This window comes from Zootoca vivipara, chromosome 9 (assembly GCF_963506605.1).
Source record: "Zootoca vivipara chromosome 9, rZooViv1.1, whole genome shotgun sequence".
In the NCBI taxonomy this organism is placed as follows: Eukaryota; Metazoa; Chordata; class Lepidosauria; order Squamata; family Lacertidae; genus Zootoca; species Zootoca vivipara.
The window spans coordinates 57581179-57595454 of record NC_083284.1 but is presented as its reverse complement, the minus strand read 5'-3'; the positions used below and the strand labels follow the sequence as shown (position 1 = coordinate 57595454).

The window sequence follows — 14276 nt, the reverse complement described above, 5'->3', positions numbered from 1 at the left end:
GAGGGGTCAGGGCTGCCCGGGAGGGGGTCCCAGCAAGCAAAATGGCTGGGGCAGATTCCACAGGGGGGGGGTGCACTGGAACAACTGATCTCAGTGGTCACAGGTAGGAGGAGGAGTTACGCTAAGACCAGACCATGTCATTACCGAGGAGGCAGACTTAGTCGTTGTCTGAGGACTATCCCTGCCTCCAGGTCTGGTCCTGACCGGACGGATATTGGAATAGGCAAGGGATACCCACATGACCTGAAGGTGCTGCTGTGCAATGCCAGGTCAATGATGAATAAGACCACCGCCATTCACGACCTGATTGTGGATGGTGGATTTGACCTGGCATGTGTGACAGAGACCTGGTTGGAGGAAGCCGATGGGCCCGTTCTTGGCGCTGCCTGCCCACCAGGTTTCTCTTATGCACAGCAACCCAGGCCATCTGGGTGGGGAGGGGGGGTTGCAGTGATTTTTAGGAAGTCATTAGTTTGCACCAGGCGTCCTATTGGGAAGACCCAGTTCTCTGAGTGCATGTTCTGGAAGTTGGGCAATAGAGGCAGTACAGGATTCCTTTTGGTGTACCGACCTCCCCGCTGCACCAAGGATTCCCTGCCCGAGCTGCTTCAGGTCGTGTCGGATGTGCTCCTGGAGACACCTAGCTTGGTTGTCTTAGGGGATTTTAACATCCATGCCGACACGACCTTACAAGGAGCCGCTCGGGACTTCGTGGAAAGCATGGCCACCATGGGGCTGTCCCTGAATAAGTCTGGCCCAACTCATAGCCGCGGACATGCCTTGGACTTGGTGTTTACCTCTATGGATGTTGGTGATCTGACATTAAGTAAAAGCGAAACAAAAGAAGTGCCATGGTCAGATCACTTTCTGGTGCAACTGGACTTCTCCGCAACCCTTCCCCTCTGCAGGGAGGTGGGACCGATTCGGATGGTCCGCCCCCGCTACTTAATGGATCCAATTGGCTTCCAAAGAGTGGTAGGGGATGTTTTATCCCATGTTGATGGCCTTTCAGCTGATTCCCTGGTGGCCCGCTGGAATGCGGAGTTAACCAGCGCTATTGACTGTCTGGCTCCGAAGCGCCCTCTCAGATTGCATGGAGCCCGGACAGCCCCGTGGTTTTCCCCGGCGCTGAGGGCAATGAAACAGTCGTTGAGACGGCTAGAGCGCCGGTGGCGGAAAACTCATTTTGAATCAGACCGGACACGGGCTAGAGCTCAACTTCGAGCCTACCAAGTGGCAATGGCGACGGCGAAGAGGACCTTCTTCACCGTCTCCATCGCATCTGCAGAAAACAGCAGCAGGAGACTCTTCCAGGTGGTTCGCAATTTAGCGGAACCACCTGCTCCATCCGGGCCCAGTACGGGCCACATGATCTCCTGCAATGATTTTGCAAAGTTTTTTGCAGATAAAGTCGCTCAGATTCGGGAAGAGGTAGACTCCACCGTGGGAGCAGGGCCGGGGCGGGGGAGTGCTAGAGTCCTGTCTAGTCAAATTTTGTGGGATCAATTTCAATCTGTTACCTCCGAGGATGTGGACAGGCTGCTTAGACGAATGAAACCAACCACCTGTCTCCTTGATCCTTGCCCATCCTGGCTTATAAAAGCTAGCCAGGAAGGGCTGGGCGATGGGCTTCGCGGGTTGGTAAATGCTTCTCTCCATGAGGGAGCCTTCCCAGACCCGCTGAAAGAGGCGGTTATTAAACCGCTTCTTAAAAAACCATCTTTAGATCCGGCCAATATGGCCAACTATCGCCCAGTCTCAAATCTTCCATTCTTGGGCAAGGTGATTGAGCGAGTGGTTGCGGAACAACTCCAGGCACGCCTGGAAGAAGCGGACCATTTGGATCCCTTCCAGTCAGGATTCAGGCCTCATCATGGGACTGAAACTGCCTTGGTCGCACTGGTCGATGATCTCCGGCGGGCTAGGGACAAAGGTAAGAGCTGTTTCCTTGTTCTGCTGGATCTCTCAGCGGCTTTTGACACCATCGACCATAACATCCTTCTGGACCGTCTAGAGGGCTTGGGAGCTGGGGGCACTGTCATGCAGTGGTTCCGCTCCTTCCTCCTGGGCCGTGTTCAGAAAGTGGTGGTGGGGGATGAGTGTTCAGACCCCTGGGCTCTCACTTGTGGGGTGCCTCAGGGTTCTGTCCTCTCCCCCATGCTTTTTAATATCTATATGCAGCTGCCGGGAGAGATCATCAGGGGGTTTGGGCTGGGTGTCCATCAGTATGCTGATGATACCCAGCTCTACCTCTCTTTTAAATCAGAACCAGTGAAGGCGGTGAAGGTCCCGTGTGAGTGCTTGGAGGCGGTTGGAGGATGGATGGCGGCTAACAGATTGAGATTGAATCCTGACAAGACAGAAGTACTGTTTGTGGGGGACAGGAGGCGGGCGGGTGTGGAGGACTCTCTGGTCCTGAATGGGGTAACTGTGCCCCTGAAAGACCAGGTGCGCAGCCTGGGAGTCATTTTAGACTCACAGCTGTCCATGGAGGCACAGGTCAACTCCGTGTCCAGGGCAGCTGTTTATCAGCTCCATCTGGTACGCAGGCTGAGTCCCTACCTGCCCACTGACTGTCTCTCCAGAGTGGTGCATGCTCTAGTTATCTCTCGCTTGGACTACTGCAATGCGCTCTACGTGGGGCTACCTTTGAAGGTGACCCGGAAACTACAACTAATCCAGAATGCGGCAGCTAGACTGGTGACTGGGAGCGGCCGCCGAGATCACATAACACCGGTCCTAAAAGACCTACATTGGCTCCCAGTACGTTTCCGAGCACAATTCAAAGTGTTGGTGTTGACCTTTAAAGCCCTAAATGGCCTCGGTCCGGTATACCTGAAGGAGCGTCTCCACCCCCATCGTTCTGCCCGGACACTGAGGTCCAGCTCCGAGGGCCTTCTGGCGGTTCCCTCATTACGAGAAGCCAAGTTACAGGGAACCAGGCAGAGGGCCTTCTCGGTAGTGGCACCCACCCTGTGGAATGCCCTCCCACTAGAGGTCAAAGAGAACAATTACCAGACCTTTAGAAGGCATCTCAAGGCATCCCTGTTTAGGGAAGCTTTTAATGTTTGATGGATTTTTGTATTTTAGAATTTCTGTTTTTTTGGAAGCCGCCCAGAGTGGCTGGGGGAACCCGGCCAGATGGGCGGGGTATAAATAATAATAATAATAATAATAATAATAATAATAATAATAATTATTATTATTATTATTATTATTATTATTATTATTATTATAAGGGAAAGAGAACTCAAACACAGATCTGCCCTGCCCCCACCCCTGATATTCTGCACACACAGCACAAAAGACTTCAAGAACTTTGACTTTAAACTGAGACACAAAATTATATTTCATAAATGTGAAATGATTTCAGCTAGGGAAATAGAAAGGGCGGAAATAAAAGATCTACTGTGCATTTTGAAGTTTTCCAAATGAATGGCCAGTTTTATTTATTTATTTATTTATTTTGTACAGTAACTGGAAAAGTCACCATAATCTATTTTGTCCCCTTAGAACAGGCATACTTAGACTTTGTTCCAGCGAGATGTTATTTCATTAAACTTCATGACCTTCAACCACACATCATTATGGCTTTCTTATTGCCCTTGACAGAGAATGGAAGAAGTTTTCCCTCCAACATTCAAAGCATCCTACAGTACTAACATTTGTCATAGTTGATGATGTCCAGAATGTCCTCATTAGTTAACTGGATATTTAATGCAAGTGAATAATTGTTTCCTTGGACTTTATCTAGCCTATTTTTTTATTTGGAGCTACACACTTCCTCTGAATGGGCTATATGCAACTAAGTTAGAGTAGACCTACTGAAATTAAAGAACTTCAGGAACACATGTCCATTAATTTCAATGTGTTTACTCTGAGTACGCCTAACATTGGATACATAATTTTATGCAACTCTGCCTTTACTTCTGGGGATGCCGTGAATACTACAGAAATTTATTAAACTTAGGCAGTAATTAAAAATGAAGCACATTGTCTCACATATGCCGGCTTTTCCCACATTCAGAGCATTGCAAATATTTGAATTTTGGCACTTATTGTTCTTCCATTGTTAACAAATTGAATTTGAAATGTTATTACCCCTGAAAAGGCTAAACATCACCATATTTGGATGACTCTCCGTGGCTTCATAAACAATGATTTACGAAGTCACGGGCAAGCACTGAGGCTCCTCCTTTGCTTTGTGCAAATATTCTGGCTTGCATCAATCAGTAGAATGTTCCGGTGAATCAGCAGGCACACAGGACTTAAGTTCCCCCCCCCCCTATGTACTTGATAAATCCTGGACAGTTTAAAATGGAATGTTTTCTAATTCCAGACTTTGTGGCTATTTTCTGGAGTGCCCTGGCAAATTTAACCCAGTTGCCACAGAAGAGGCAAAAACACCCCAAAGGCAGAATTGTGACCGCTCCTTACCACCACTGTCTTCATCTCCATTGCCCTCCAGAACACATACACACGAAGAACAGAACGGAGGGGATAGTTTCTAAGCCCAAACGCCAAAATGATGGCATACTTACTGTTTTATGTTCTAGCTGAATTACTAAGCATTTCAAACTCAGTGATGCTGAACTGCAATTTCTGTGCTACAAATGTTGGCACTTGTAAGGAGAATACAGGAGGGCAATAGCGTGTGCTAGACTTTATGGTGCTTGAAAATAAAATCTGTTATTTAAAATTATTCTGAGAAGTTTGTCTTTTTCTCAGTTAGAACAACCTGAGAAAATCACGTTTACAGTATCAAAAAAGCCCAGCGGAAGGTTAAGAACTCTCTTAAAATGTCAAAAATACAATAAAGAAGTGGCTTTGCTATGAGTTTCACTTCATCCCTACCTACCGTAGCTCGCAGGGCCATTTGCTGCTTCTGCTGCAACAGATGAGCATGGCTGCCTCTCTGGGAGATGCTACGAGAGGGATGCTGCTTCTGGACAGCATTCAAAACATGAAATTGGTACAAGAACACCAATGTCTGGCATGCTTTAAGCACCAAGCTAAGAGAACTGGTTGGTTGAAGTGTACGGCTGCGGTTTTTAAAAAAGTCCACTGGCTTCCTGTTAGTTTTCTGGGTCTAATTCACAGTCCTGGGCTTTCTCCTCCCAGGTGGATCTTTCTCTGCTGTAAGATCCACATCACAGTAGCAGGCAGAATTGGGGGGGGGGGTATTTAGCTAACATTTGGAGGCAAACCAATCATTTTTTGAAACAGTAGGAGAACTGAAGCTCAGCTATCCCACCAAATGGATACTTCTCCAATTTTACAATGCAGTTCTCTAGCCAAGTATTGTGTACAAAAAAGCATATACTAAAGTGTGCATGAAAATGCATATATTAGTGTAAATAGCACAAAAAGTATATTATGTAAGGGGAAATTGCTTTGCAAAAATGTGTATATTGGGAGAAATTCACATTACAGTTGTACCTTGGTTTTCGAACATTTTGGCTCCTGAACGCCACAAACCCGGAAGTGACTGTTCCGGTTTGCAAACTATTTTTGGAAGATGAACATCCGATGGGGCTTCCGCGGCTTCCAATTGGCTGCAGGAGCTTCCTGCAGCCAATCGGAAGCTGCGCTTTGGTTTCCGAACATTTTGGAAGTCGAACAGACTTCTGGAACGGATTGCGTTCGACTTCTGAAGTGCGACTGTACAATGTTGGTGATATATATATATATATATATATATATATATATATATATATATATTAAAAAAGAGGAAACTGATATGGAAATGTGGAGAACTGAACTGAAGATTGGAAAAACGAGAAATTGAAATTGACATATCCATCCTTAGGTGCCCATTCCCAGAGGGACATACAGGGGAAAGGCCCACTTTAAAGGTGGGATAGTTTTTTTTTAAAAAAAAACACATATAAACAAATATCTGAAAATTAGAATGACAGAAGGATCTGTTTAGTTATAGCACCTTACTGATGTGCATTTCTCCACCTCTGTTTGACTGTAAGCAGGAAGCCCTCAAGGTTCTAATCATGTAAAATGAGCCTGCTGCTCATGCAAGAAACAAAAGAGGTAGGCTGGCTTTTAACTGCATTGCTCTGCTTGCTTGTCTACACTGCCTCTTCAGTGATGGCAATGAGCAAATGAACATGACCCGTGCCAGCCGCTCTTCTATGTCTCCAAGAAGGAACAGCTCTTAAGCAAAAGAACATCTCCATCAGAGGACTGACAACACAACATAAGATGTCGAGAAAAAGGCAGAAAGTAATGAAAATAGGTCTCCCTATATTCCTCCTCCTGGACAGAGAATCCAAACCGAATCTATAAAAACTTACATTTTATTAAACACACACACTCACAAGCCCTAATTTAATTGTTAGCATCAGTTGTCTGCTCTCTGCCATTTCTCACCTTTCTGTCACTCCATATAAAAGGCATCCTAAATTAAATACTGAAATGGAGTAATGAAAAATTCTGAGCTGTTCTAAACATAGTGTTTTAGTGACACAGTTATTTATTACTTCCTTAGTCAAAGTTCTGCATAACAAAGCTGCCAGACCAAATGTGTCATTTTATCCCATCCATCAGCAACTATCCTCCTGTCACCAAGTAGATCAGTCATCAAATTCAGTCCGTCACTTTTTTTTCTTACTCTAATTAAGATATGAGGTATCAAAGAAAATTAAGAATGGATTTCCTCTTGCAAGACTAAGCAAATTATTTTTCATTAACCAGTAATGAGAATGCATGAAAATGGTGGGAAGTTCAGCTCGCAGGAAGGGACAGATCACATTTTTGTAAACTCCTGACTCAATGACTTGTGGAAAAATATATTTTTTTCTAAAAAAAAAGTAATACTATAATTGTGCTTTCTTCAAAGAACAATTCAAGAATGCAGCCCATCTTAGACCTTCTATGTTTGGTGGAAAACAAGGTGAAATTGAGGTCTTTATGTCAAAGCCCTGACATTTGTTTTCTTGTGACGGTTTCTCTTGCTATCTTTCATATCAGTCTTACTTCTTTTCTTCTGCTTTTGTATCCCAGCAGGAAGTTCAAAGAGGATTACACTCTAAAAACCATGTATATACACCCAACACAAAAAACAAAATCCCAAGAGCCATCTGAGATTCAAATCACCCTTTGAAGTCAAAAGCATGATTATCATTATGCAGTCGGAACACATCTCCTGGGACTTGATTCATTACAAATGATGAAGAATTTACAACAGCTGAACCAAGGGATCATCCACTAAATTATGCAAATCTATTTACAATGTTTTCCAGTATCTTTTAGACCCTCCATCCTAGCGACACTTCACTTCACTTTAACCAGACCCTACTCCTTCTTCATCACAGCTTTTCTGTGTCCTGCTCAGTTTGATTCAGGGGATACTTTTAGAGAGGTTCCAAAATGCAGGATAATGCAAAGGAAGAGGCCTGCAAACCAATTACTTTTGTATGTCTTCCTTTAAATTACTATAGTTGATGAAACAAAGCTAGCTCTCACCACTGAGGGAGACAGTTATAACAAAAATGTATATTCAGCTTTCTGTGTTTTCCAGTTATCACACACTGTTTGATGAAACAGAGGATGTTCTGAAAAGGGGTTGAACATTTCTAAAAGAAGAGTGAAGCATAAACAATTTATGTGAAGCATAAACAATTTTGTTTCCACATATGCTAATGTTTACAACATGTTTAAGGTCTTGATATTGGAATGCGAAGTCTCAAACAACTTGAGACCAGGCTACCTCCGAGAAAGCCTTACCTTATCTATACTTTCCAGGTCACCAAGCCTTGGAAGAGTCACTCTTAGAAGGGTCGTGCACTCCTGAGGTTAGTCTCATGTCCACTAAAACCAAGGCTTTTAGTGTGGCAGCACCTGCCATCTGGAATGCGCTTCCAATGCACACCAGCCAGGCAGCTACAGCATTGTTAAACAGGCAGCTGCTTAAAACCCATCTACTCACCAAGGCTTTCCCTGAGATGTGATGCAGCTATGCTGACGAAAGAAGCTATCTACTGAATTGTAATATATTTTGCACTTTTAAATGAATGTTATTTTATACTGCTTGCCGCCATATTTTTTTTCTTAATAGAACTTTTTGCAAATGAATAAACTGAAAACGAATAACCCATGCAAGTAACATTTGCTACACCTAGCTGCATTTTTAAACATATTTACCAGGTAAAAAGCCTCTCCGGAAACTGTATTCATAAATAAGTATAGGACTGAGGTGCTGGAAAAACTTTATGACACGAGCTGATTAGAATGAAGCTGGTAGTCGAATTTTCTATCAAAAATCTTGACATTGTAGAAGGTGCTCAACCCTTAGATAAAGCCCCCTGCCATCTCTTTGTACACACATACTAAAAAAGTTTAAAACCTCACTAAAGATTTATAGGGAGAGTGGAAAGCCATAATTAGTATGCAGTCTGTCCATCTGCTGGTATGGCTAGAAGACAATTGGTAGAAGTAATTTTACATGTTGAACTTTGGTAACAGACGCATTTGCTTATGTTCGCTGCACACTCCTTAGAAAAAATAGTTTCATTAAGTTCATGTGCTATCAAAAGCATGTGCTAGACACAAGTCTTTTGAAAAAACCTGCCCCAAAGGTAAATAATCTTCACTTATTTTCATACCCTATTCCTCTGCAACTTGAATTTATAGGCCCCTGTGGTGACATCATTCTTTTTATACATTGGTAGAATAAGAGCACTTACCACTTGCCCATTCTGAGGATTTTTATGAGCATAAGGGGGCCCACGAATGTGATTCCACATTTGGCCAGAAGTCATAGCGAAAACGACACACTGCAATAAAACAAAATAAAACAAAATAAAAAATGTTATTAATAGAACAAACAAAAGAAAGGGGGAGCTCTTAAGTTTGCATGTCCAGGAAATATATCCCAATAATCAAGCAGCGTATAGTTCCAAAACAGATTACTAAAGTTAGGATATTACTTAAGGCAGGTAAAGGCAGGAAGCAAAGAGAAAATATAAAGCGGTATAGGAATAAAATGAATAATAATAATAAAATGGGCCTTCAAAGATTAGTCCCTCAGAAAAAAATACAAGGTGATGCTTTAAGTTTATAGAATTGCTTGCTTGTGGGACGAAGAATTCAGCCTATCTCTAACGAATTCACATGTGGGGAGAGGGGAAAGAAAGCAAACTCTAGTATTTGAGGAGGGGTGCTGTCAGCTGGTGTAGTTGTGTCATCCTAAGATGATCCAATTGGAGAGCCAGATCTGAAAGCAACCAACACTTCACAGGCCAATTTGATAGGTGGGCGTGGCCACCCACCTGTCAATCACCTCCCATCATATAGTGTCAAGTGATTAAGGTTTGGCTGCAAAACCAGACAGGGGGACAGAAAAGGATGCCAAGTTCAAAAAAATTGCAGCATTTGGATTGCAAAGGAACAAGCAGTGGCACACTGGTTCCCATTCCTCTTTTGCAGCCATAGCTAAATTAGGTGCTTTGGGCAGTGTTGGAAATGTAAATTTGCAGGTGCCTTCCCAGACTCAGAGGCTGCTAACAGTGAGTCTGTAGTTGTGAGGTCAGAGGGGAACTATACAATGACCAGCGCTTTGTGGGGGACTGCCTCAAACCTACAGCTAGTCCTGAACTTTCCTGTTTCTCACTATATCACAACTTTACTACTGCAGTCTTGCTGGTGAAGCGGTTTAACTTGAAAATTAATGAACATACAAGGATAAAGAAGGGGAGGGGAGTTGCTGCTTGACAGACGTCCATACTCTCAGATTTCAGGGGGGGGAAACAACAAGCTCTCACCGGGGAACTTCTTTTTATCTTCTTTATAATTATCTATGCGGGGGCAAGCACGCCAACTGCTCAAGTGATAGGTATGAAAACGGAGTGGTCTTGGCTTCTCAACTATCTTAATGCCCAGTTAATGATTGTGTTGTTCTCCCTAAGACTTAGCAAGCCTAAAACACAAAAATATGCTAATCCCAGGTCCAGCAGGGAGCCACATGCAGCTTAGAGCCTTTTGAGGCTGCCGGCAGCTTCCGAGCTGTGCTGACTATTGATTGACATGAATCAAGTTAGGAATGGTTTTGACAACCGCACACCTACTGTCTGTCTGCCTGCCTGAACTAGTTCACAGACTGGACTGGGCCTTCTTCTCTCCACCTGAATCATCTATTAATAAGGAACAAGCTTGAGCATGATTAAGGTGGGAGCTAATGGGCAACATTAATGGGTTATTTGCATTCACGTACAACCTGGAGGGGAAGCAAGCTCATACCTTTAGACAAGTCCTTGAGATCCATGCATGGATGATTAGGGGAGCAGGGTATGTGGAAAGTGAGAGAAATCTGGGCATACAGAGGGAGCTGCTCTTTATCTCATTTTCCCCAGGGTTCTCTTTGCTTACCCACTACTGCTCAATTTATTGTTATCTCTTTCATATTACCTCTAAAGTATTCAACTCCACCTCCCCATTCATGTCATTAATTAAGCTGTCTAAAATGACAGTATGGGATCTACAGGCTCACAACTCCATATTATAAAGACATAATAAAAGGATATGGTAAAAGGATAGCATCTTGTACTTCGCTCCACAAATTAATAATCCGCCTCCTTCCTGTTTTGGAATATATAATCACTCTCCATTTTAGCAGAGTTTTAGTTGCTACACCAAGATAGAATTGAACACTGGATTTTCTTTGTTGTTCCTTTTTTTAAATTAAACTCTTGAATTTTCTGAACCCCGTAGGACTGAGGCTCAATGAAGTACTGCTGTCCAATCGGTTATTTTCTACTAACATCTCTGTATATGCTAAAATCATGGCTTTTTGTTCCAAGCATAATTAATAATTCTACCCTATGATTCCTCCAAAGAATCAAAAACTATGTATAAGATTACCCATTTTATTCTAACAGGATATAGGTACAAAACATAAGATGTCTTACGTTATGTTTAGGAAGAATCACTTAACTGATTGGATTTGGACCAAGCTGGATAAGTCTGATACTCTATCCAGTATATTGTGTGTGTGTAGCATTTACACACTTCTTGGTACCTTGCCTTTTCAGTCTTAAGCAGACAAGTCCTTCAAATACACAGGAACACCTCTTCCTGCACATTTCTGTACCAGCCAAGGGACAAAAGGGTCAGGTTAACACATTTGTAGACATCTTCAAAGCTTTGCCTTCTCTATTCAAAAAATCCAGGGGGGAAAGGCCCTCCCAGATACCTCTGTGAGGAAATTCCCAGAAAGTAGGAAAACAGCAAAAGAAGGAGAGAGAAAGCAAGTGATAGCCAGATAAATCAGGAGTAAACCTACTGAAATAATCTCCATTAATCTCAGTTTGGTCTATGCTGAGTATGACTAATGCTGATATCACCAAGAAAGAGTACACTGGCAGTACAAGAAGAACCTCATCACATTAGGAGTCTTGCAGGTCAGTGGCAGAGCTCATGCAAAGTGTCATAGTCAATGCCCAGAAAGTCCTGGTAGTGCTGGGAAGGGTCTCTGCCTGAAACCCTGCAGAGACATTGTCACTTGGTTTGGCTAGATTGACCCACTTGGCTAGATTGACCCAATGGCGCTAGATGGACTCTGTTCCTAAAAGTCCATGAAACCAGTATTGTGTTCCCAAGGGGGCTGTAGAATTGTTTTCCTAACTGCACTCTCTACCAATCCATGTGGCAAACTGGTTTTGAGATTTATTTTTCAGGTGATTCAAAAGCAGGTTGGAAAATGTTCAGCTGGCCTTCTGTGCCAAGGACAAAAAGTAACAAATCCCGCTGGGCTACTGCCATATCCCTGCATGGAGATTCGTGGTTATTTACATCCTGCAAGTCAGACAAGTTTGCAGCCAAATATATAGGTCAAACTATATATTATGGTGGCATGACATGAATATCAGAATGTGAGTCATGTAGATTAATGCCACAGATGAGTAGACAGGGAACCTTTCCCTCACCTTCTCTTCCCTCACACCCCAGAAAATCTGTTTTTATCAACTTTTTCCTCTCTCCTTCTGGGCACCAGAAAACAAACTGGGAGGAAGCAGTTTCTCTCAGGAGCAAGCGGAGAAATTCCAGCATTCCTTCCTGCGAAAGTGCAATTTTATTTTCCCTCCCCACTTTAAAAGAATTCAGCAACAATTTCAGGTACTGCCCACTGTCTGGTCTAACTCCCACGTCAGATTCATAATTATTTCATTTTAGCTTTATAGACTGGGGATCTACAAAGTGAGGGATAAAGCAAAGGAAGCATCTCACAAGTATTTTCTGCAGAACACAAGGCATGTTAGCAGTCCGTAACCTGTAAAATGGTGTGGGTGGAGTTTGATGGAGAAGGCAGAGAAACGAATGAAGTAGGTGGCATTTAAGAATGCAAGAAAAAAAGAAACCTGAAATGTTTCTAAAGTGAAAATAGCTAGCTTAAGATTCTTTTGGCTAAATGCAGATGTTACTTCCAAAGAGAGATATGATTTTGCGTGAATAAAAGAACTTTAAAAGATACCAACAAATCACCACCACCACCTCTTATCTTTGAAGATGCCACTATGGAAGAGTTCAAGATTGGAAATCTGCTTCAATAGACAATTTGTCAAACAATTTAACTGCATTTTCTCTCATATATATACACAATATATTTTAATGATGCATGCTTACACAATGATGCATGTATACACAAGCCCCTAAACTGAACAAACATGGGGCAGGTTCTATGGTAAAATGAGAGTAAAAAGCAAATGTATATACGGTGTCCCTGTGTTCAACGCATGAGTTAATGACTATCAAGGACCAAAGCCTACCACCACTATTACCAATGGGGACAGCTTAGCACAGCGTTTCTCAACCGCTGTTCCGCGGCACACTAGTGTGCCGCGAGACGCTGGCTAGTGTGCCGCGACGTGCGCCGACGAGAAGGGCGATTTGCATTGTCACATGCCTGGCGGCCGCCAATGTTCTACAGTGACCCACCAGAAAGGAAGCCGGCCGGGTCACGGCGCGGAGCGAGCGCAGCTCTCAACAGCCACCACCACGGGAGGGTGGTTTTAGACAAGCTTAAAGAAGCTGGCTGGATGAGCTCAACCTGAAACTTGCTGAGCAAAGGATTGTGCTGGCAGAGAAATCAGCGGCTTGTGAAGCCTTATTACAGGAGATTGCAACCAACACAGCAATTGGCAAGTGTTTCTTACAGTCATAATTATATATCGTGTTTCTCATATTATAAGACACATCTTATATTTATTTTTTCCTCAAAAAAACACACTATGGCTTATTTTCAAGGGATGTCTTATTTTTTTCCTCCTCCTCCTGCCGCGGCCGGCATTGCTGCTGCGCCTATCACTATGTCTTATTTTCGGGGTATGGCTTATATTCCTTGAATGCTTAAAAATCCTGCTATGGCTTATTTTATGGGTATGTCTTAAAATATGAGAAACAGGTAGTCAATATAGGGCGGCACAGAGTTAAATTTTTTAACTTTTTTAATGGTGGTGTGCCTCGTGATTTTTTTCATGGAACAAGTGTGCCTTGGCACAAAAAAGGTTGAGAAACACTGGCTTAGCATACTAGTTCATGACAAAATAAATAAATAAATACAAATTTTAAAAATTGTCCAATAGCACCTTAGAGACCAACTAAATTTGTTTTCGGTATAAGCTTTCGTGTGCATGCACACTTCCTCAGATACCAACTTCAGATACTGCATGCACACGAAAGCTTATACCCAGAACAAACTTAGTTGGTCTCTAAAGTGCTACTGGACATTTTTTTAATTTTTTAATTGATTTCAACTGCATCAGACCAACATGGCTACCTACCTGAATCTGGTTCATGACAGTTAAGCAACTGAACTATGCACTGTTAGCAGTGTTGTTACTTATATGTGAAGGAAGTAACAATAAAAGGAAGAGCTCAATGTAGAGGTGGGAGTATAAACAATACTCTCAGACTTGGGAGTTCTCCCAGATCCATTATTCTGTCAGGTTCATAGACTTCAATGGCGGGTGGCGGTGGTGACAGCTTTGTTTTAAAATAGAATTGCCTTGTTCTCATGGGTGCAAAGATTTTTTTAAACAACAACAAAGCAGCAGCACAAGTAAAAGACAGAAAACGACTATGCAACACAGATTCATTATAACAGATGCTGAACGATAAATGAAGGTATTTCAACAGTGGATTCAAGTAGGCTACTGAGATTTCAGATGAGGGAGCTGTACTTCAACCCACTACAGCTAAGCTCTTACCTAGCAAAGATGTCATGGAAAAGAAGTTTGGTACAAGAAACTAACATTAGCTGCAGCCAC

The 14276-nt window shown here is 42.9% G+C and overlaps 1 protein-coding gene across 1 annotated transcript in view; it reads right to left on the bottom strand.

Annotated features, from left to right (window-relative positions):
- The window catches only part of TUSC3 (tumor suppressor candidate 3), a 125611-nt gene that overhangs the window by 50477 nt on the left and 60858 nt on the right, over positions 1 to 14276 (bottom strand). The window contains exon 6 of the mRNA XM_060278821.1: positions 8700 to 8789. Coding sequence (XP_060134804.1) covers positions 8700 to 8789 — 90 coding nt within the window. The remainder of the gene's footprint in view (positions 1 to 8699; positions 8790 to 14276) is intronic.